Source organism: Molothrus ater, chromosome 5 (assembly GCF_012460135.2).
Source record: "Molothrus ater isolate BHLD 08-10-18 breed brown headed cowbird chromosome 5, BPBGC_Mater_1.1, whole genome shotgun sequence".
Taxonomy (NCBI): domain Eukaryota; kingdom Metazoa; phylum Chordata; class Aves; order Passeriformes; family Icteridae; genus Molothrus; species Molothrus ater.
In genome coordinates this window covers 38,854,719-38,879,589 of record NC_050482.2, presented here as the reverse complement: position 1 = coordinate 38,879,589, position 24,871 = coordinate 38,854,719, and the positions used below count along the sequence as shown (strand labels likewise).

The window sequence follows — 24,871 nt, the reverse complement described above, 5'->3', positions numbered from 1 at the left end:
GTTCTCACCCTGAAATCCTAGTTTTTCTTACCTACTGGAAGTGTAGTGTGTCCAACTCTGTTTTAGACCTGGTAATCAAAATATGAAAATTTTTGGATGCACGTTGCAGGGAAAATTAGGCAGCCCATTCTCACAGTGACAGAAAGACCACAAAAAACAAGTACCTTGTGTAGTTTTGCTTCTCAGACCAATTGAAACAGATGTGTCCTTTGCTTGCTTGGCTATTTTTGCTGCTGTAATATCTGTTTACTTGAGTAGCTCCCTCTCACCAGGCATCAGCTACATGTTCTTTCTGTGAGCCTTTCCCACAGCTCTTTCTGTCTCCCACGCTTTCTCCTCCTCACTCCCAAGTCAATACCATAGTTCCTTTAGTTCCTCCCAGAGCTTTTGAATGGGAAGAGTCGAACACCTGCTGAGCTGGCTCAGGGCTGTGTGCAGTGCTGGCTGCTTAGGTGGAAGGGTAACTGCCTGTTTTGTCTAGTCCTTGAATTACTCTGGCAACTAATCTGCATATTTCTCTTGTAGCAAACTTCAGTTAGCCCCCTCACACTTGTGCAACATTCATGTCTTAAAGAATCTCTTACTAAGTATTAATTACTGTCTGGAACACAACATGCACGCACCCACCAGCACTAGTGACTTCAGAAAGATACAGGCACAAAAGAGCTGGCATTTTTGAGCAGTTTCCATAAGAAGCAAGGATACAAGTGGAGGTAACAGAAGACTCTTGGGCTGTTAACATGTAAGATTGCACTATGAGAACCTGGGCTGGATTTTATCAAGATACTTGGACATTGATATATTTATAAAAAAAGTGTTGGTAATGCTCCTGAGGAAGAGGACTTCCCTACAAATACAGAGCTAAAGAGTGATTTTGGAATTCTAGGTTGGGAAGCCGCTTCACAGAATTGGCACTAGGATAAATCTGTAGATATAAGGTGTTCTCCCAGGAAATAGTTAAAATATTGACTTGAGCAACAACTTTAAACTTTTTTCATCTTACTTGGTTATATCTGTCCTATGGAGGCTTCAGTACCACAGATGTGCTTTTTCTGCCTGCACAGTTTTGATCAGTGCCGTCTATTCCTGATAACAGTGCTGAGTCCATCAAAAGTCTTGTTTATTGCCTTGGAAATAAAATTCAAACTTTTTTTTTTTCATCCAGATAAGTGCCTATCCTATTTGAATTCCTTTTTCAGTACTACTTTTCCTTTTCTGCCCCACAGCTGAATGTAGAGTCTATCTCTGGTTAGTACACTTACTTGTATTAGGACTCAAAAGAAGCACCTGGAAGTGCAGAAAATCTGACTGATTTTTTTTAATCAGTTTTTCTGTGGTTTGAGAAGATCTCACTCCTAAATGAGAAGTGTAGTGCAACTCTCAAAAAAGTATTGTGCCAAAGTTTTCTTTTTCCCTTTGGGATGGGTTTTGAGTCTGCTGTCCTGGCTTGCCTGTGTTCAGTTGTTTTTCATCAGCCTTTTTGCCTTTGTTTAGTTTGACCAATCCCACACCCACTGTATGTAAACAATGAATGAGATTCAGTGAGTAGAATAAGAGAAATGACAACTAGCCCATTAGGCAGGAGAGCAGAAGCCTATGAAGTCACTGCATTAAAAAAAATAATTAAATGCAACTTGATATTCAGACAGTGTAAATGGCTACAAACTGCATGCTTTAGGGGATAGGATAGTTAGAAATACAGTTCCACTGATTAACCTGTTTGGTCTCCTTTTAGAACATTCTTCCAGTACTGACCTCATCTTTATTTCTCCTCAGAAGCACCATAGATGTACTGGGGGCAAGAACATTCTTCTGTGTTACATGGTCACATTAAAAGGAATAATTCTGTTTTGAAAATAGCTTGCTAATCTTCTCCAATATTTTTTTTCTCTCCCTGTTTCTGTGGCTTTAAAGAGAAGGGTGCTCAATCTGTATGGTCTTTTGCTACATGACAATAAGTCTTCCTCTCATTTGGAGCACTGTTTCTGTTTCCTAAGACATACATGGCAGTGAAAGTCAAAGTGATGGTGGTTACAGACATTTTTACTCCATTATCTGTTGCTTGAGTGGCTTTTGTTCAGCCATTGCTTACATGCACTCTAATACCAACATCTCCCAAAATCATCCCTAATGCAGGAGCCAGTTTAATAGAAAAAGTAGCATAGGCGAGCATCAGGCGTCTAAATGATCGCTTTTTTTTTCTATACATCCAGGAAGAGTTCTCTTTTCTGCTCTTGCAGTCTGTGACTGTTGTTTCCTAGCATCTTTGGCATGATGCAAACTAATAGATATTTCTTTGTGAACAGTGCAAATATTTTTAACAGATCTCTTTTCTCCCCCGTGGCTGAACCAGGCAAACTTTGCTTTACCAGATTTCTTCTGCTCAACCACTGGTTTGCCATCTTTGTTTCAGATAGGATGCATCATTTCAGAATGTTTATTAGGAGGTTAATGAGACTGGTTTGGTGACTGACTCCACTTCTCTGTGTGTGTGTGATTTTTTGGGACCATTTCTGTAACTTTTAGATTCATATGTTCAACACTATTAGTAATTTCTGTGCAGACAAAGTAGTTTTTATTAACTCTTTACCAGATGTCCACCATCAGCAGAGGAGGGAAAAGACATGTTACTGTCAAAATAGAAGTAAGGAGCAGTGTGCAAAATTTGAATGAGAAGGATGTTTATTTTCACTCTTGGCTCACAGAGATGTGCTATGTAGGGACCCTATACTTCTGAAAGACAGATCATACCAGCAGCATTAGGAGGGTTTGGCTGCTTTGTTCTTACACCCTTTATTTGATGTTGATTCATACTTTCTTTTTAAGAGCATGGGATTGGGATTTCTTCTGGATGAGTCATAATTCTATTCACATAATAATTTCCCTGTGGAACAGGTGTAAACAGTTGGATGTCATTGCATAAGGGTCCTCAGTCATTGTTGCTGCTTGATTCTTCTGTTCTTAGGTGCTGATCAGTCAGAAGGGCTCTAAAATGCTAACCATGAGTTCAGTTAAATAGTTTGGTGCTTAATTCTGATGTTTGTCAATCCATAATTTTTATTGTCTCTCTATTTTCTAGAAAGATTTTAATAATGCTCAATAGCTTGTCTTTTGCAAGACAAGTTTTCTTGTATCCCTGGAATTTTACTCTGTGACTTTCTTATCATGTACTAAGTAGTTAAATTAAGCATAACCACCAATCATTCTTGACAAGCCTTGTGATAAAGGATTTTTGGGCGATTAGTTTAAGTTAAACATTTGACTTTTGAACTCATTCTTGTGGTATGTTTGAAAACACTGGTGACCAAACAGTGTTTTTTGATGAATAACAAACTGCAAACATTGCTGCTTTTTGTTATTATAATGAGGGATAATTGACATTCTGGTGTTGATGCAGTTGATGTTTTACATAAAGCTTTAAAAGAATTCAAAATACTTTGTTATTTTGCTCTTAATGCAGACAAATATGCTGGGTTTTTTACCTGAAACATTTCTAAGAGGATTTTGAGACTTTAAATTGTATTTGCTCTGGAATATAATTGAATGTACAAAGTAGGTACTTATAAATTCTTGTTATGGGTGAGAAAAGGATAGAGTTAAAAAATGTAAATGTGACTTATAATCAGGAATGCTGTGAATTTTGTAGAGCAGGACGTACATTTGACTGATCTATGTGATGCTCGTCTTTTAGGATTGCTTTGTTGGCAACATGGTCAAGGATGAGCGAATCCTGTGGCTGCAGTCAGCTGTGCTCTGGCCCACCTGCTGGGCACTGACCCATTCTTGTCCTAGGGTCTCTTTTGATCTCAGATACCAAAGATTCCTGCCTTTGCTACTCTTCTATGTTAAAAATCCATGCTTGTGATTATACTAATGGTTGATATTGGACTGCTCCAGTTACAGATGTAGACTTTTAGAAGTGCACAAAAATCGTGTGGATAAGGTGTTGCAGTTCAGTATCCTTTTCTGGGCTCGCTTAATGTGAGAATTGAAGAATTGAAGTCTTAAAAAAATAAAATCTTTAGCTGCGTAATTGATACAACTGCATCTAGGTTTTAGACAGTTCCTAGGATTAACATTATTTGTTTCACTTCTGTAGGAATGGTTTTCAACTTGTACAGAAAAGCACTTCAGCAAGTGAAATGTGATGAAAGGCTTGCAGAATTTTTCCAGTTATACTGTCATTCCAATAAAAAGATTTTATTACTCTAAATGTGTCTTACTTAAATATTTAGGGTGCTGTCTGGACAGTGTAATAAAAGTGTGTTATAAATATGGTTAGTATTAGTGTTTCAGAGGGGAAGAGATACGTGATCTTAAATCATAGAAGTTTGGGATTTTTGCTTGGTTTTGATGGGAGGAGCTGACAGAAGCATTTGATACTATGCAAAGAGATAGGGAGGTGGTATTTAGCTGATACCAAAGTTGTGGGTGGTAAAGCAAGGAAGCATTTGGTTCTCAATGTTGCAGTAAGAAGAGTGATTATAGAGAAATCATGTGTAAGATAGGTGTAAGATAGTTGTCTTTTATTCACAGTTAATTTTCCAGGTTTTTCCTTGGTCAGCCAAGGGAAAGATAATGTTGAATTCCAAAATGTATGTTGCAGTAAGTAGTTAAATGCCTGGATAAGTTTTTTCAGAGTTAAAAGCAATTCTTAAATCCTGTCTTGTATTTCTACTGTTGAAGCTTTTAGAAAATAAGCTTTAGAAGCTTATAGAAGCCTTTGCAGTTTTACAGTGTCTTGAGGTGAAGTTGTGATAGTGCACTTTGAACTTTTTCTCAGCATGGGAAATATCCTTATGGTAAAATTGATTTTTTAAAATTGCTTTTTTAGATTGTCTGTGGTTGTTTCAGGGAAATGGGAAGATGCCTCGATTTGTTTCCTCTCTGACATTACTACCATGGTTAAGCTAGGAGAGCCCATCGAGATAACCGATGGTGCTTGTGATGTAGAGTTTCTGTTTATTGCCCAATATGAAGCTGAACATGAGTTTTAACTGAGAGTACATATCTGCCTGCACATCTTGCTGTACTGGTTAAATATGGTATTATCTCAAGTGCTCATCATTTGCAGAATGGTTGTGCTACATCAGCTTTCTGGAGTTCTGTGAAATAAGTATTTTGAATGGGCTTGTATCTAGTCCAGGCAAAATCAATTGAGCTAATTAAAACTGCTGAAAGGAACCTGACTGACCTTTCATGAAATGAGCTGGGAGCCCTCAGTTATGTGCTGTAAGGCAGAAGCAGGTTAGTGCAGGAAAGGGATTGGGAACGGGGACATTTTGGCTCAGTGTGGTTTCTTGTGGCGAGAGCAGCTTGTGCATACTCATAAACTGATCTGCACAGGATAGGAATATTGCTTCTTTCCAGGGAAAAGACAGCCCTTCCCCAACTTTTGCTTGTTCTTAACAATGCACAAATATTTATAGGGGCAAACCAGTGAATCATTAGAAATGTTCTTTGTACAGTGTCTCCTTAAACTGGAGGTGGTGGTGTGCTGGAATGTGGAGATATCTTTGTGGCAGTTTCTTTCCTCAGTCTGATTCTTTTGAAAGCATCTTAGTCTGCTTGTATTTTCCATACTAGAGGTTTACAAAAAATGTTTATACTACAGCTTCAAACATCTACTGAAATCCTAGAAAACCTAAAAAATTTCTGTGGATTCCTTATATTAAGATCAGATGTGGGAATGTCACATTGAATATCTGCTATACAAAACTCAGATGATTTTAATGGAAAATAAGAATCTGAAATGGTATGTGCCTAGTGGCAAAATAAAAAAGCAGAGGAAAGGGAATGGACAGAGAGAATTATATAATGGGTCAGAATTACACCTCAGTGGTTACAAGTCCATTTCTCTGCTGTGCTGACAGAGAAAGTAATTGCTGTACTTACGTCTTTTTCAATGATGTGAAACTAGTCTTTACAGCAAAGTGCAGTATTTGAGAGAGCCTGCAACGTGAACAACACAGTAATCCAGCTAATTGAAATGTCTTGTGGGCTGAGGCAGTTTCAGCTGCAGGGCAGTTTGAAAAAAACCCAATTTTTCAAGTGTCTAACAACACTTTAAACATTTTAAATTTTTTCAGTAATAGTGCATCAACCCTCACCCACAAAGCAAAATGTGGTTTTATTGATTTTTATTCCTCTAAAAATTAGCTAAGAACATAAATGACAATAATACTAGCAGTTAATAACTGAAGATGAAGTGCATAAGCAGGATATTTTCAATAAGAGAGCTTATTTCATCATGAGTCAAAACAAGTGGATTTCCTTTTTAAGGCTAATGGTTATTGAAGCAAAACTTAATAACTTCCTAAAAGGCAGTAAAAGGTTTAAATGATGTAGTTGTTAGCATGTTGGTTTGTGCTCAGCCTGCATTTTGTAAACATTATGTGAGTTGGTGTGTCTGCACGTTTGGAAGGGGAGCACAACCTTTGTGTTTGGGAAACCACGGCCTCTGACAGTGACTACGAATCTGCTTTAGGGCAGGAAGGCATTGGCAGCCCTGGCCAAATGTGCTGTGTCAGCCATGGATGGTGACTGCCAACCTGTGCTCCTGACTCCTCCACCTCACCTCTTACAAGTCATAAAAAACCTGGTGCTTCTGTGGTTCTCACCACTCAAACTTGTGCTGGCCTCAGCTGGTGGGACACCTGCTGCAGTGAAGGGAACTGGAGCGGGGAGCAAGCCCCCATAGCCTTTAAAACAGATTAGATTTACATAAACTGTTTAACCAACTGTTCCATGCTTGGGAAGAAGGCCTTTAACCTTGGAAGTATGGATTATTTGGGGTGGTTGAATACCTGTCAATGGTACTGACTTGCAGAATTTGGTGATCTTGGACCTTCCTGAGAAGAAAGGAGAGGGTGGGAATGGACATTGCTGGCAAATCCCAACTGAAAATGTTTAGTTTAAAATTATGTGGCTAGAACTTTCATAACAGATTTTGTTCCTGTTCAAAAATGCTAAAAGAATAGTTAATAGCAGGTAACCTTATATTAAAAGAGAGAAGAACATTCTTCATTACAGATGTAATTGTATTCAGAGAAAAATATTTCTACTGAGCACTCATTGTCTTTGGAAATCTTCTGAGAAGCATGTATCTGAAGGAGAGAATTTCTGGAGAAAGGTACACTTATCTACTCAGTCACTACTCAGACTTTCTTCTTACAATATTGATATTTCAGCTTCATTTTTCTCCTTAAAGAACGTTTTCCCTTGAAAATGCAAAGTTGTTTCCATTCTCTGTCATGACAACTTGGAGACGGAAGGCCAATCTGAAAAAGTTTCTGTTTTTCTAACACAGTATCATTCTTCATCTGCGTGACAGTAGTTAAAATTTACATGATAACTTCTGTGTACCTCCTAGTTCTTTCTGAACAAGGCTGGCTTTGTAAGAAGCAAAGATGACTCCATTTCTTGTTGCAGTAGGGCCTTACTATTTGTTATTGTGTCAATTCATAATGGCTTAATATGATAATGGGATAAATTAGGTCATAAGTTTATGTCATCAAATTTTTAAGTTTTACAGTTTATGAAAAGTAGAGGATGTTGATTTAAATATAATTTCCTAGAATGTACCATGGCAGTGTTTTTTAAATGCTTTGTTACAAATGGACCCTAAAGAATTATGTTAAATATTTGTAGTTATTTTATTAGAAAAGACTCATTGAAAGGGTTTTTGAATGTGTAATGATTTAGCCATAGTAACCTTCTAAGTGTGCCTTAGTGGTAGGAGCAGGTCTGCATGAGTTACATTGAAAGGTTTGTTAGAAGTAGACCAGTGAAATTGCATTAGTGTTGCTGTCATGAGCACTGCTGTGGAGAGTTGAAATGGCTTTTATTCAGGTTCACTTGTGGAAACATATCCCTTTCTGGTTTGCCAGTTTTCTAGCACATGTATCACCAGGGCGTTTGCTTTGGAGGAGCTGGAGTTAGTTTTTGATATACTAGTGCTATTTTCAGCTAGCAAATAACACTGGCTTTATTTTTAAAGATACTGTATTCCAACACTCTCATTATATATTTTTGACTAGTTTGGTGTCCTTTGTGTAAGGTGATGACAGAGATTGTCAGTACCTGAGCCTCAGAATACTGATTTAGTTTTTACTGCATTAGAAATGTCAACTGAAATAATTTGACATTCACCTTTGTTATCTGCTAGTCCTGTTCTCTGTTTCTCAAGGTACTGTACATCAATCTAGAAGCTTTTTGGTCTCTTAAACTGGTTATTTCCCTGTGTTTCAGTAACAAGGTTTCACACATCTCTTGTTCTGATGTAGAGTGCCAGCAAACAGCTTGTGATGTCATAGTCAGAGGTTTTGGGGTTTTTTTAGCTTTGTCTGCTTTAAGTTGGTCTTCTAACATAGCTGACTTAGCCCAAAGCTGGCCTTAACATGGCTTTGAGCTAGGACAGAGGCAGTAATACTGATTATTTTATATTTTTATTTACTTGCCTACTTAGTTTTACTGTCTCTGGCCTGACAGCAGTCAGTGCTTTAGAAACTTAATCCTCTCAAAGCAAGTATTTCAGCAAATCTAGTATGAAACATTTGTGCTGAAGGGTCAAAACATTACATGTAAGTGTAAAACTGTGAGTAATTAATGACTGTCCAAGTCATTAAAAAAATTACTGATTTTCAATGGTAAATTTTCAAAGAAAAAATGAAAACCTAGAGGGCCAAAATTAAAATGGGTGATTGAGACTGACACTTCAACTACAGCAGGTGCCACTATGTCAAAAAAGATCAGTTGTTGAGTGAAGAATACAATGAACTTTTTTTTTCTTTTCTGGATTTCCTGAAAATCTCTTGTGTAAAGGTAATACAGTTGCATATGGCAGACAGGGTTGTAGAATCATTCCGATGAAAGGAACTTCAGGTGTAGCCCAAGCTCCTGCTCACAGCAGGATTAGCACTGAACTTACATGGCATTGTCTAAACCTTTGTCAAAATGGATTGTGTTTTGATTATTTCTTACTTTTGTCAGGAAGAAAAAGCTGTTAGTTGGAAAGAAAAGCATTTAAACATTTAATTAGACTTTCCTGAAATATGAAATTAATATTTGAAGATATTCACTGATGCATGAATTTTGTGAAATATGGGAAGCATGTGGAGCAACATACAAAGACTATAACTAATAACCAAATATTTTTCATTTTAGAGCCTTGATGAGTATGAAGATGATGAAGCAGGGCAGAAGGAACGAAAGAAAGAGGATGCTATTACTCAGCAGAACACGGTACAAAATGAGAGTTCCAGTGCAGATACCTCTTGCTCATACTTACTGCAGGTGAGATCTTAACATTGTTTGTTTTATCATTTTACTCCAATTTAAAACTCGTACTGCTTTCTTCTTTGTATTTCTAAACAATAGATTATACCCTACATGAAAAAAACCCCTAAAGTTCAGGAGTTGACACATTGCTAAAAACAGACTATGAGGTTCCATTCCACAAACTTAAAACTACTGAGATGAAGATTCTGACAACAGAATCTACTGTTTCTGTAGAGGTCTTGAAGGTAATAGTTTTGATGTTCATCACAGAACTTACTGTTTAGTGGGGGGAAGAGAAACTGGGAGATTCAAGTGAAAAATACTGACAGGCATAGAATATTCAATTAATTGGAGATAGCCTCTTAAATCAGAACACATTTCCCTAATTTATTCTGTTTATTGACTTCTAATTACTGATTCTAGGATTGAAACCAAGACTCTAACTCCTAGGGTAAACAGCCCTTGCCTCTGTGAAACCTTTTCTCCCTTTTTATTGCTTTCCAATTCCCTGCCCGCACTGATTCCTGCAGTCCCCTCCCCCTGACATCAAAACATTGCCAGTTATGCCTGGTACACCCCTCCTTCATACTATACCACTTGTGGCAAATGTTCCATCTATTTCCTGAGTGCCCTAAGTCTCTTTAACCAGTCTTGTTTCTCCTTCTGTTACCTAACAGTGTGTACAAACCCAGCTGTACAAACTGAGGCCATCCAGTGCTGCCTGTTGACAGCAGAGGCAACAGCACATGTGCAGGGAGAAAAAAAATGCAAACAAACTAAGGATGTGGTGCTCATGGGTAGTTTTATAACCATCCATAACTAGAGGTGGCATGGCTGGATTGGTGAATCTGGATGCACTTTCCTTCTAAAATTTGGCCTTGTCTTTCATCTGCTCATGGATGCCTTTAACATTAAGAGCCTGGGGCAGAGAAGTCTACAGGTTAATTACCTGGAATGTCAAGATTAGTCTCCTTTTGTTAAAGTTGAATCTGTCATTTTCCATGGTTCCATGTGATTTCAGCAAGGTGTCCCAGTGGAAGACATGGGGAACAACTGCTTCCTTTTTATGTGACTGAGTGCTGCAAAGAGAGGATGGCTCCTCTCAGCTGCCTGTTCCCTAGGCTGAATAATTCTATTTTACATAGTTTTTCCTCATTACAGGTAGAGTTACTCAGTAACATTCTCTACTTTCCAGTTTGACTCTGCTTTGTTTTGTACCCAAAAACAGAACCAATGAAACATCCAGTATAACATGCAGTCATAGAGTGGTTTAGTGGTGAGGTTTGTTTTGTTCTCTGTTTCTTTCCTAATAATTCCTGATGCCTATTTGTCTCCTGAGCCCTGAATTTACTGTTTATGTGTGAATGCCTAATCTAACTTAACATTTTTCAAGTTATCTGTGAGTGAGAATAACAAGCTCAGAGGTCAATGCCTGTGTAAATTTAGAAACATGTTCACCTTTCATTTCACTTATGTACACTATACTTATCTACATTAAATTTAATCTCCTGTTCCACCTCCCAGTCACTCCCCATAAAGGAGTCATTCATGTTTTAACAGTTGATCTATATCTTTTCTGTTCTGAGTAGCATCTGTGGACATCTCCTCCCCAAACACATTGAAAAGCCCAGGTTCCTGCACAGATTCCTGTGACACTGTTCTGGTTGTTCCATCCACTGTGAAAGCTGACCGTCGGGTCCACCATTATTTCCTGCCTTTTCACCAGTGGTTTATTCACAGGACATTTTCTTTTATTCTAAGAGGAGATTACTTTCTTGAGTAGGCTTTGGGGAATGCCTTTGAAATGCAGTATGTTGTCAATCAAATTTCTGTCCTGGACATGTTTTTATAACTTAAAAAAGCTGTATTAGATTTGCAAAGTGTAACTATTCTACAATTGCCCTGGTGACTCTTCCACATGGTATCATATTTACTTACTTATTCCTTAATTGTTCTAGACTTACTAGAAACACTTTATCCCATATAAATATCAAGTTTACTCCTCTATAGTTCTGTGTTTGTTTAAGAATCTTCTTGAGGATGATGTTTATGTTACCCTGTGGTACTAGGGCAGTTTTAAATGAGAAGTTCCATTTGATCTTGAGTAGTTCAGCTATTATACTTTTTAGTAACATCAATAGTTTCTTCAAAGCTCAAGGAGTAAATAGCTGCCTCATTCTGGTAGGTAACATTTTAAAATTTCTTTTATTAATTTTTTCCCACATTTTAACAGTGCTTCTGCTGTAAATAGACCGTTCTCCAGAGGGAGTGCTCTGATATGACACTCTTACCATTCTTTTCCATGGTGAACATCAACAAAAATATTTCTTCAAAGCAACTGTCTCCTCTGAGTATGCCTCATATAACCAGATCTGTTGTCTTTGCAGATTTGTCAGGAGCCATCACGCTGAAAAGTTTCTATGCTTTTCTCCAAGTTGTTTGTAAAATTGTTTCTTGTTCACTCTGTTTTCACTTCTTCAGCAGGTATTGCAAAAGTTTAAATTTTTAGTTTCTCCTAGTGGTATTATATAATGCTTTGGCTACATTGCCGTGTCCTCTTTTTTTCATCCATATTTTCTATTTTTTTCATCCATATTTTCTATTCTTCTTGACAAGCAACCTAAGGTTTTATTTACCAAACTGTCTGTATTAATTGTATCCTACATTTCCAAGTTTGTCACCTCTCTCCCAACAGGCACTACTTCATGGTTGACAGAGCACAGCAGAAGTGTTGTGTCACCAACAATACAGAAATGAGTCCCAGGTCTCGGATCTGGCAAAGGCCCAGGGTGGCACATGTACAGAACAGATGGAACCTTAGAAAGTTGTAGCTACTAAGACTTAATCAGTTTATTATGGGCTCTGTCAATTCACTTTTTATTAGAAGACTTAGAACTTGCCCATTTTGAGCAGAAATTGACAGTAGTGTTATTTCAGCTTTGATGACTTAATTTCCTTTTGATTCTACTCTGTCCAAGACTAATACTTTTTAAAACTAGAGCTTACGATGTAGATGTAAGAACTAATTTTAAGTTGCCATTGACCAATATATATTTTACTTCCATGTACTAAGCAGAATAAATACATTTCTGTAGTTACAGCTATTTACCCCCATTTGTCCATTCTTATTATCATTTAATGAAATTTGTAAATACATAATTATTGTGAAAATGGTAAATAAAATGGTATTGACTTCATATTTGATGAGGAAATACGTTGCTTAATAAGGTTTTCTTTCCAATCCTTAATCTGATTTTTCAGTTCCCTTTTAATATTGTCAGAGGTTGCGGTTCTCATTTTCTTAGGCAATATGTACATTTTTGAAAACTGTCTGAATTGGAAGTTCTTCATCCAAAGCACAGACATACCAGGTTTGTTAAGAATAGATCTAAAAATACAGTAGATTTGAGTATTTTCCCGAAGCAGAGGTATTTGACTGAAATCATCTTCTGAATTATTTTATATTGGCAGTATTGAAAGTATAGAAGATGATAGGTCTGGCAATGTTACAAGCACTGAAAAACTGTTGCAATCAAAGAATTTGTTGTTTAACTTTAGGAAAAGATAGTGTGGATAGCCTCATCTCATCTCAACATTAAACAAGTGTTATATATCTGACTCTTGACTTTCTGGCTCGATTTTCCTCCTATTCTTAGTAGGACTAAAATCCTATTCAGTTGTTCTGATCTTGTGAGTTATGGTACTGTGGGCTACACCAGTGATGCATATGGGGATGCACACTGAAGGTGATAAGTCATATATCAATGAGCCTCTTACAAATGAGCTAGAAAATCTGTAATGCTAAGGACAAGCATAGATAAAACTACTACTTTAAAAGTTAAGGTTTCTACTTTAACTAGAAATCTTCAGTGTCTGGTAATTATAGAAATCTAGCTCTTGTTTAGCAGAGATGGCAAAAATGAAAATAGTGCAAAACTATTTGATAGCAATGTCTTTCTTGCAGGTGGATAGAAATGGTGTGTTCAAAGTAGTGAACATGTCTTCATTGAAAATAGTGTTAGTATTTATGTGCTATACAGAAAGCTTGCATCCAAAAAACCTACAAGATTTGGCTGAAAAAAACCAATTTGTTTAATGAAGATTTATCTTTAAGTCTTTTAGAAAACTTTATGAGTTTCAGAATGTGGAAAAGATGTTACTATTAGCTAATACTCAAAAAAAACCTGCCAAAAAACACCACATGCAAGGCCTTTATATCAGAGCATTTACGTTTGCTGATACTATGGTCATGTGCCTTTTGGAATTCAGTTGTTTGTGCATCTGGCTTCCTAAAATATGTCCCAAATATGTGCCCTTCTTCATGTAATCATGTGGCCGTAGGGTTAACATAACTTATCGGTCATTACAAAGGTGATATTTGAGCATGGTAGTATGTTGTGATGTATATGTCACCTTATGGTGTTCTTGGAAAATTGGGGAGCCAAAATGATGTATATGTCACCTTATAGTGTTTTTGGGAAATTGGAGAGCCAAGGGGAAGGCTGAGAAGACTAAGTCAAAGCTAATATAAAGTCTTGCAGTGAGAGACACATATATAGGTCCTCCATCCATTAAAATCTTCAAATTACAACTGTCTGGTTTTTGGTAGTTACTCTATATTAATACAGAAGTATCATTCTCAATACCTTGGAAAGGGTTTGAAATCCTTTGTTTTATGTTATCTTTGGTTCCTTTCTGCTTGCATTTTATTTCAAATGTTGTAATGTCTGTGAATGCTAGCTGTGCTGAGCAGTGAATGAGTACACTGCCAAAAATATATCAGCTGTGAATAATTGACATTTAAGATATGGGAGTTGAGTAAATACATATGGACAAAAGCATCAAGAGACAAAAAGGCATTTGAGAACTTCAAAATTACTTTTGTCATTGGCATGAGAATGGGGATTATTGAGTTCTAGAGGTGTGTTTTTCTCCTCACTGAGGACAAAATGGGTCTTGCTGGATGAGCTGAATCCTTTCCTCTCCCTGGAAGACTTGACCCAAACATGTCATGATTTTTGCTACTAACGTAATATGGAAATAGGAATCAATTATAGTGAGAGATACGGATTTTTGCACCTGTGGGCATGGAAAAAGGAAATTCTGATTCACTTAGATACTGAACTTCAGCCTTTGTGAAACTAATACTCTGAATCCTTCAACTGAAAGGTAATTATTTATAAATACAAGAATGATTTAGAATACCTTACTGTAGAAAGGGAATGCTGATCTTTATTATTGTCACACAGAATTTGTCTAGTGTATTTCTTAATTAAGAAATTGAAGATCATAACTATCACAGTTAACAGTATCTTTTGCATCTCTCTGATTGCCAAAGACTCTCTGCAGTTATCTGCTAGAAACCTGTCTTGGTATTTGTAGTGCTGGTATGAAGCTGGGAGGGGAATTTTGCCTCCCAAGTATTTTGAAGTCTGGGACCCCAGTATGAGATGACTCACTATGACAACTGTTTTGCTGTACCTAATTTTATATTATGTATTGCTTCAAAGCCCAGGGCCTCATTCAAGACCTTGCACTTCAGCTGGAAGTAGCAATAATTATGTTCCAACAATTAATTTGCTGTGTGTAGGCAATTGTAATGCACATTTCTTGCTTTCCCTGTATTGGTCTTAGCATGTACATGAACAAGAAATTAAGATGTTGAATTTTACAAAATTACTTTATACAAGATACTGCTTTGTGAGAGGCATTTTAGGCAGTTAAACATCCACACTGAATTGGAGTCACAAACACAGAATGGATTTGCTAGACAGAAAATGCCACTTCATTTGTAGCTCTTAACCTTGTTAGACTGTAAACTGTATTATATTCCTGCAGTAAGTACAAGTTATGTGCATTAGCAGACAGACTAAAGCTTGATCCTAGCACTGAATTCCTGTGGAGCTGTTAATCCAAGACAAGGGAAGGCAAAGCTGCCCGAGTTTTCAGCTCAGAGCACTGACTTACATACACAGCAGTATTGCCATGTCTTGAGTTGCTCTCACTACTCTCTGTAGCAGCAATGCAGGTTTTTGTACTCTGCAAGAGGTTAGCTTGTGATGGATGCTTGGATAATCATTCAATTTAGTGTAAAAATTACCCAGTACCTTTGAAAGAATCCTTGTTGATTGGAGGTGAGGGTAGGATGAAATGTCTACATAATTAGCATTAATGGTACAACTATGAAATTGTGTCACAGTAGGTTGGGTTCATTGTATAACTTCAGTATGAATAGGTTAGGTGCTAGTGAAGTAATGTAAACTTGATTTATTAACATGACCCTTTAGTTATGCCTTGTGCATTCAGTTGTAAGTCATTCAAAAGCCTTTGAAAATTGAAGGAAAACCACATTTGATCTTTATTTAACCTTTTGTTCTAAAAAAGTTTAACATTTCACCAAAACATTGCAGGTATTTTCTAAAAGGAACGTGGTCCAGAGATATCTCTACAGAAGTGTAGTTCTGTTTGCTTAAATATGATTCTTTTCTTTAAATGTGGCCTAACACATTGAAATTTTTGGAAGCAAGGATATATATCAGTGTATATTGTTTAAATGTTTAATAGACATACCTTATAAGCTTTCCTGAAAGCAGTAAATAAAGGTAAGGAATAAAATTTCTTCTTAGCCTTGCGGCAGACTCTGAGAAATGCAGGGATCTGAATTTGTTACCTGCATCTCCTTTCAGAAGGACAGCTGAAAACCTGCTTGGCAGAAGCATCTGTGGAGTTTTGTGCTTCAGTCTTGTGCTGAGATTATACTGCCAAATAAGCCAACTCAAGTTGCACTTCTTGACTATTTTACCTTTTCTGGCTTTTCATTTAGCAGTGTAATGTCATACAACATCATTTTACAATTACTCTCATTATCCAAAGTATGTGGTAATAGTATTCATGCCTATTCATACATGATCTTGGCTTTTCAAAGGTGTTTGGCATCTAGGTTTCATGTAGTTCTCACAATGAAGAATTGTATGCATGCATTCAAGGGTAGTAATTCATCTTTTGTAAGTATTTTGTGTGATTGTTGCTTGATGTTAATTTCCATCCATAGAGAAAATGTAGTCGTGCTACACTAGGCACGCCTAAATGTATTAAACATGGGTTTTTTTCAGCACTACATTTTTTAGATGTTAGGCCAGGAATTATTTTGCATAATAACATGATTATAACATTGGTATTGTTTTTAAAAGTAAGGAACTAAATGTGATTAAAGTACAGAAATACATTAATTATGGTGACGTGTCTTTGAGTTTGGAAATCTTAAGTAATTCTGCCAAATCAGGTTATGAGACTCTAATATTAGAGATTTAACTACCAGATAATCATCTTGTGCTTTTTATTTGCAGGTGGGGTGTGATGCACTTCCCAGAGGTGATATGAAAGCAGTCATTAGTATCCACAAAGCATTTAAGCAATAATAGTGTCTGCAGTAGAAAACTCATTAGGAAATCTGACTATATGTGGAAAAGTATTTGCATAAATGTTAGTTAAAAATTATTCAAATTCAATGTTAAGTATTAAAAGATGACTAATTTTTAAAATAGATTTGCACCTGAAGTCAGTTTTGTGTGTGTGCAGTGTTTTTAAAGTGACATTAGTTGGAGGGAATTTGCTGCCCTGTGTGGGTCATAACATGAACCAGGTGCTTCAGTTACCATCTGCCATGGCTCCCATGGCTTGGGAGACCCAGATGATTTTTGTGATCTGTGTAAGGCAACAGGAACACAGGAATTTCATGTTTTCATGGTCACACATGATCAGGCAATCACTCAGGTAATTTTTAGCAAAATGGGCCTATATTCAGAGCAGTTTGAGTATGTTAATAACTAAGTAATTAAGGCACATGTCCACTTTGTGAAGAGCTAGCAAGTATGAATATTCAGCATTACTCACTGAGTACTGTTCTTTGTGTTCCACTTAAGAGATGTTGTGGAAAAATACATCATGATGTCAGGAAGGGCAGCATCATGAGTTTGAATGAAAGGGGAATAGGTCTAGGACGTTCTGACCTGTTCTGAATTGGTTGACTTTGCAATCTTGATTTGCTTTAATTGCTTTTTTCTGCATGTGTTATTGCAGGTTGGAAAACCCCCAGTCTACATAGTAAGTTTTTAATTACTCTTCAAGGTAACTTCTGAGTTGGAGTAATAATGTTGCACGGTGGTCTTGTCTGGTATAACTGGAGGCTTTAACTACACTCAAGGATTTGTTTTGATAAAAATGAGATTGCTAATTTTTGTTACATTGTATGGATTTGTGTTTTTAGTAGAAAAGAAGATTTTCAAAAAGTGGAGTCTGGTTTTCTCACCGGAGTGGGCTGTGTCATAAGATGCTGTTGTAGCAACATGGTTTTCACTGCCAAAATCTTCCTCCTTTCCTGTCATGTGAGCAAATTTAGTATATAATGTGTGTCTGTTGGTAGAGTGCTGCTGATCCATGCATGTTCAGTGGGTTTTACTGTGCCAAAGGATCTGTACATCTACATCTGATTCAGCTGTACTGCATGTGCACTATCCAACACTGCTGCTTTGGAAAGTGCTTTCAAGTGAAATCATGGTCCTTTTTGCCCCTAAAAAATCAGGAAGCTCACATCAGTTACTGATGTGAGACCTGTGGGAAAGAGGGTGGCTGTAAATTGCCTGTGAGCCAGAAAAGGTTGCTTGGCTAAGCAACATATAACCTTGAGGATGCAGCTTGGGCATCCCTACTTTGAGTTGCCTGACTTCTGCTCTTGAAGGGAAATACTGATAATGACTACCAAGATTTGTCTTCCTGACAACTCACCAAGAAGAGAGATCTTTCAGTTTTTTGTGGAAGGCGTTATTTGTGTTCAGTGCTTGATCACTGTCAGCATAAATTTGATTACCTTTGATAGCAAACTATGCTTTTCTTAGAAAGAAATACAGCATTATTAATATTTTTAACATCTGGGCTTAGTAAAGTTTAATTTAGTGGATAAGTGGTTTAAGCTTAAAATTTTGTTTGATGAATGGATTTCACTCCCAGTATATAGAATTAAATGTACCTATGAAATCTGTTAAAATTGAATATTTGATTTTGTGAGCCTGTATGTGTGTGCACAACTCTTTGTCACAGGACCTGCATGAAAACTAAAGCTGAATCAAGCCTGTGCAGGCATGGCATTGTGAAGGCTTCCTGTTCTTGCTTTAGAGTCACAGCTGTGCCTAGGAATCTACAGGGTTTTCAGCACAGCCTGCTCTTCTGCAGAAGAGCAGATCCTTATGATCCTTATAAACAGCATGTGTGAAGCAAAGCTTGTAAGTTATGATTTCTTCTGATGAAGTTTGGTCATGGTCCTTCCACTAAGATTTCATATTTTGGGGGCTTTATTTACTTTTATTCTAATTTTTTCTTGTCTTCAGATGTTGTTGCTGTGTACTCAGCCTGTATGAACAGAAATTGGGCTTGTTGCCCTGTTTGTTTTTGTTTCTTTCACTATGGAGTTCATATAGCTGTGCTCCAGAATCCTACCAGCACTAGCTGCTGTTACACTGGTCTGGAGCCTTTTTTTGAAACCTTTATGCAGATGTAAGGAATAGGAAGCACTTTATCACATACCTAACGAATGTATTGAGCAGCCTAGAGGAACCCATATAAAGGAATTAATTTTTTTTCCCCACATGTTTTCTGTTTTGGACTAGCTTCTTAAGTCAGCTGGGTTAGTGGGTATTCCCCCCTCAGGTTTTTTTTGGTTTTTTTTTGGTTTTTTGTTTGGTTTTTTTTGTTTTTTTTGGTTTTTTTGGGAAACAAATTATCCTGAAAGTATAATGATAAACTGCAGCTGAGGTTTCTTTGGCAAGAGGAGTCATTGAGCACATACAAATTTATTGAAAAAGAAGGTCTTTCTGATGTATCTACTTGTACAAATAGATTACACAGCCTGATACTAAAAGCTTTTGTAAGGCATGGAAATACTCCTGATACCTGCACTTTCCTGTGCTTCTACTCTAGAGAGAGAACTTTAATTAATGCTGCTTTCGTGGCAGGAACAAATCTGAAGCCCAGGTAACAGTATGAGTACCTGCTGGCTGTGTACAGAGGGAGGAGGTGCTTTCCTGCAAGAGCTAGCATGGACCATGGCCCAAGAGGATCCCTGCTGCAAGGTGGAGAGGGGAGACAGCTTGCTTGGTGCTGCTGAAGGATGAGCTAAAATGTGCACTCTGCACAAATACACATAGCAGTAGTTGTCAGACATTTTGTAGCATGTATCAAACATTTATATTACTAATAGTTAGAGAACACCATAGCAGTAGTTATTCAGATGTGCTGGTGCATTTGGAAGGTGCATATTCCAGTTCCATGGTGGTGGGAGGATGGCTGGGGCAGGGTAGACTGCTGCTCCATCTCTCCATCCTTGCAGTCTAGTGTAATTATGGTGATGGCTCAGGAGGGAGGAGGAATCTAATTCATAGTTGTTTGGTGGAGACAGTCTGACTGTGTTTATACTGTTAAAAACTGCTAGACCTGGGTGTGAGCTCAACTGCTGCACTGCTGATAGAGCCTGTGGCTTAATTATTAGCAACATTTTTTGGCATGGTTTTGGTTCACGCTACCTAATGCTCTCTTATGTCATACCTGAGGGCTGTTTGAGGAATCATGTACCAGGAACCAGTCCTCTTAAATGGTGTGAACATCACAGCACCAGTTTGGGCTGCCTTTTGTGTAGTGCTACAAGGACATTACTAGTCTTTGCTAGCTCAGAAACAACTGCATACCTTTAATCAACATGCTGGGCTATGCAGCACAGAGCTAGGTTTCCTGCTCTGAAAACACCTCTTTGAGTTGTAGCTCAGCCCTTGTGTGATTTCAAATATTTTTGTCTAAGGGGAGCCTACAGGTTCTTATTTCTTAGGGATACCACATTGTCTTTCTGATCATTTTTCCTGCTCTGCTTTATCTGTGAGTCACCTGAGATCTAGTCAGATTTTTTTCAGCCTAATTAAATCAACTCCTTCACAGCTTTTGTTCTGAGTGCCTAACTGCTTGTCCTGAACTCTTTTTCTGACTCTTCAGTGGCAAATATTGCTTGAATACAGAAATAGAGAATAACGAATATAAGAAAAGCTCTGTTAATTTGTTTAAATGTGTGTTTCTGGTTTCCTTATTTCTGGGAGCCCTTTTCTTCTGGAAGATACTTGACTTACCTGGGAATTACTTGTGTTATCTGCAGGTATTTCTTTAATTATTTTCTCTCACTTTCTGTCCTTAATAGATTTCTTCATGGGTAAAAACTGAGGATACTTACCTGTTAGAACTCTGATTGATTCCCTAGATGTTCTTGCAGTGTTTCTCCATGGCCCCCTGGCTCTGTGTAAGCAGGCAGATAAGTTATAACTCCCTTGGCTTCACAGGGGTAATATCTATCACTTGAACCCAAGCATTGTAGCACATCTGTTAGTTCTTGTTTGAAGATCTATTATAACATATTAAATAAAGAGATAGTAAGATGAGGCTGTAAAAAATAAGGTGCAGAAAGTTGTGTTGCATTTCTATGAAAAACATCTCTAGATGTTTTCCAAGGGGGGTGACACAACTGAGAGGAACTGTCAACTCCCTCATGGGCAGAGAGGCCCTGTAGATAGACCATGACAAATTAGAGAATTGGGAAATCACCAACTCTGAAATTTAACAAGGGCAGGTGTCAAATCCTGCACCTGGAATGGGGCAGTCCTGGTTGTGTGCATAGACTGGGGAGCAGGAAAGAGACCTGGGGATCCTGGTCGATGGGAAGCTGAACATGAGTCAGCAGTGCCCTGGCAGCCAGGAGGGCCAACCCTGTCCTGGGGACATCAGGCACAGCATCACCAGCTGGGCAAGGGAGGGGACAGTCCTGCTCTGCTCTGCACTGGGGTGGCCTCACCTTGAGTCCTGTGTGGAGCTTTGGGTGCCACTATGTGTAAAAGACATTCTTTAAAAGCTATTAGAGAACATCAAGAGGAGAGCCACAAGGATGATGAAGGATATGAAGTGGGAGCCATATGAGTAGCAGCTGAGGTCACTTGACCTGTTCAGCCTGGACAAGAGGAGACTGAAGGGAGACCTCATTGTGGTCTTCATCCTCACAAGGGGAGGAGGAGGGGCAGGTACCAATCTCTTTGTTCTTGTGACCCGAGGAAATGGCATAAAGCTGAGTCAAGAGAGGTTCAGGTTGGATATCAGGAAAAAACTCTTCACCCAGAGGGTGATTGGGCATTGGAACAGGCTCTCCAGGGCAGTGATCATGGGCCCAAGCCTGACAGAGTTCAGGAAGTGTTTGAACAGCACTCTCAGTCACACAGAGTGATCTTTGGGATATTCTGTTCAGGACAGGAATTGGACTCGATGATTCTGATGGGTCCTTTCCAGCACAACATATTCTTTGATTCAGTGATTCAGGAATGGAAGGTAAATGGTATCTCTTGACTCCTGAGGGAAAATTGCTTTTGGGAAATTTTGGTGGGAAGAGAAAAAAGATATTTCATCTGCTTTTTGCTGTTTTTCACATCTGCAGTCATTCCTGGTTTGTATTAGAGTCAGATTCCCTTTCAGTTGTTTAGCATTTAGATGTTATCCCACTTAGGAGCTGAATGAAACCTTGTCTGTATTGCAGAAGGTATGTAACTGCCATTTCCAAACAAATCTCAATGCAGAATTATACTGAATGTGAGAAGTAGCTGTAGTTAATCAAGATGTGATTTAAGGTACAGGAGTTAACTTGATTTGCTGGATGGAAATAGAATCTACCTTGGTATGTAAAAAGGTAAGAAACCCCAGCAGTAGACCTCTTTCTTCCATGTAGTGAAGTTGTATTTACTCACATCTTGAAGAATGTACAAGAAACTTTTTAGGAAGCCTGCATTTGAATTATATATGAAAAGAAAATTGTTTTGATAGCCTCATTTAGGGCAAAATTTAACCTTGCATGTTGCAGGAATATCATTATATAGTAATAATTTGCACTAGTGTATAGTTCTATTTCAAAATAGTGTGCATATTCTTCATGTCAGTGTATATACTAGTGAGCCCTAACAGCCTGGTTTGATCCAGGGGATTTGCTTTAATTATTTGCAAAACTTTTAAGTAGCGTTTCAAGGGATTCCAGTGACTCTTTTACATAGTCCAGCTGATTCCAGAGTCTGCACTTGTTTAAAGCCAGTGTTTGTTAGGGCATTTTAACTAGCAAATTTGTAATAGTAGGGTTGGTTTAACATCTGGAAAACTTTGTCAGACACTTGTAAACACAGACAATTCTATTTATTTAAAGCCCGATGACCAGCTTGTTTATGCAATCTCTCTGTTGGCCAGATGAAATACCAAGATGAGCCAGGAGCAAAGAGGAGAGTTAGCCAAGTTCCTTCATCCTAGTTTGACAGAGATTTAATTGGCAGTAAATGGTTTCATTAACTGAAATGGTCTCAGCTGCCTTTTCTGTCCTTGCATATTCTCTTGTGCAGCAGGTGCATGTCCATGAGTTAGTCTGTGCAGTGAATCAGATGAAGGAGCTCATGTGGAATGAGAGAAATGTTTTCTTTTTCCTTGGTATTTTTCATAGATCACACCCTGTCCTGCATTTATACCATCCACACAATCACTTCTGTAGACAAAACAAAAAAGGAACATGACCAGTTTTCTGGAGCTATGCTGATGTATGTCACTCTGCAGTAGTTTGCAGAGGGTTCACTAATAATTTGGTTTATTAGTGAAGTATATACTGTTAAAAGGTAAATGCAAGCTGCCTGAGATTATGTGCAAAAAGTAAAAGTAATTTTAAGCCTGTGTTTGGAATACTGCATTGAAGTGAGTGTTTGATTTCAGCCTTGGACAAAGAACTGATGTAGGTAATGTCTTTGGCAGGACTATTTTTTCACCAGTATGAAAGAAACCATTAGCATTGTTACAGATTAATTCTTTACTTACTGTTTTTCCATTCAGGATTTCCACAGACTATAAAAATAATTCCTCTTTTAGAGGGAGACATTCAAATGAGCAGGTCTCTTCATTGCTCATGACAAATCATTCACTTCTATAGTGAAGATTAGATATTTTACATGTGGGTTAAAAATCAAAGTTAAAAAATATTAAGGAATATAAGCCAGATTTGTAAATAAGTACTTATGTACAAGAATAGTCATCTGCTTTTAGGTTAACTCTTTGTCAGAACAGGCATGTCCCTCCTTTTCTTCTTCCCTTCCTTGATTTTCTGCCGACCTTCAGTTCTCCAAAAGTTGAGGAGACAAGATCTTAAATTATTGATGCTTGCCTCATTTTAAGATCTCTGAGTAGTTTGAAATCTTAGATTATTTTTTGATTTATATGTACATAAGGCTATTTACAGCATGACTACTTATATTCATGTTGCCAGAGACTTTTGGATGCACACAAAATAAATTTGAGAACAGAGGTAAATAATACATTTTCCTAGTGTTTTCATAATCTCTTTAAATAATCATTGGTTTGCATTTACATTAGAGATTTTAAAGTAATAAAAAGAATAATTTACCAGATCTGCAATATTACTTTGGTGTTCAGAGCAATTTTTTCTTGTGCATCAAATGTGCATTTTTAACTTTTTGTTCATAGTTAGTTTCAACTACAGAAATAAAAACCACTGCTACTTACTGTAGAAACATCTGTTACAAAGGACTTGTTAATTGAGTCAAGGTTTTTCTGTTTGTTTGTTTTAACAGCTGTCATTTGTAGCAAATGAGAATATTTACTGTGCACTTTGTCTCTGAGCATTTGTTTGCTCTCCCAGCTTTTTCTGAAGAGCTGGCTTTTCTGAATAGTAGTGCCAAAATTTTAAAAGGCTCCAGTTGAATTAAATGTACAAGTCTATGTAATTGCTTTACAGCTTATATTTGCATTTAGTATCTGAAAATGTTTTAGCAAATATGGGGATATACAGTGCATTCATTGTATCCTTTTAGTGTCTAAAGTACAAAACAAGCATCTCTTACCTTAAGATTTCTTTGTACAAAGGTATGTGTGCTTCACCAGTCTGCAATCTCAAGTGCAATTTCTCACTTTCTCATGAATTCTGCCTTTCACTGCAAAACGAGGCTTATGTTCACCAGGAAGCATTTTCCTGAAGAAAAGAAGCTGTTAAAAAAATAAGAACTGAGGAAGATTAGAGCCCAGAGTTCCTACTTTATTGGATCTGCAGGCAGTTAGGCAAAATTTAGACCCAGTGTAACTCTCCATCCAAGCCTCAAAAGGCGATTGAACCAATTGCCCATGGCTGATGGGGCAGCTGGGATGTTTCTGAGACCATCACCACCAGGAACTGTTTCTGATGTTACTGATGTGCTGTTTCAGTTCTCAGATACAGGGAACATGGATCTTAATGTATTAGATGAAATAATTGGAATCTCTTCGGATAACTCAGAGTCAAATCACTTCATCAGTCATTGCTGACTGTCTTAAGGCTAAAAATCTTTAGGGCTTGAAGGGATCTTGGGAAGTCTCCAGTCCAAGTCTTGCAGACAGAGCAGGATATGTGTAGCAAATTGCTCAGGACTGGAGGCCAGTTGGGTTTTTATTATCACAATGGATAGAAATATGTCTCCATCATCTTTACCCCATCAGGAACTTG

The 24,871-nt window shown here is 37.7% G+C and overlaps 1 protein-coding gene across 1 annotated transcript in view; it reads left to right on the top strand.

Moving 5' to 3' along the window:
* Positions 1-24,871, top strand: part of PAWR (pro-apoptotic WT1 regulator) — a 72,116-nt gene that overhangs the window by 27,440 nt on the left and 19,805 nt on the right. Inside the window, 1 exon segment of the mRNA XM_036400159.2 lies at positions 9,166-9,294. Within this exon segment, the coding sequence (XP_036256052.1) occupies positions 9,166-9,294 (129 nt within the window).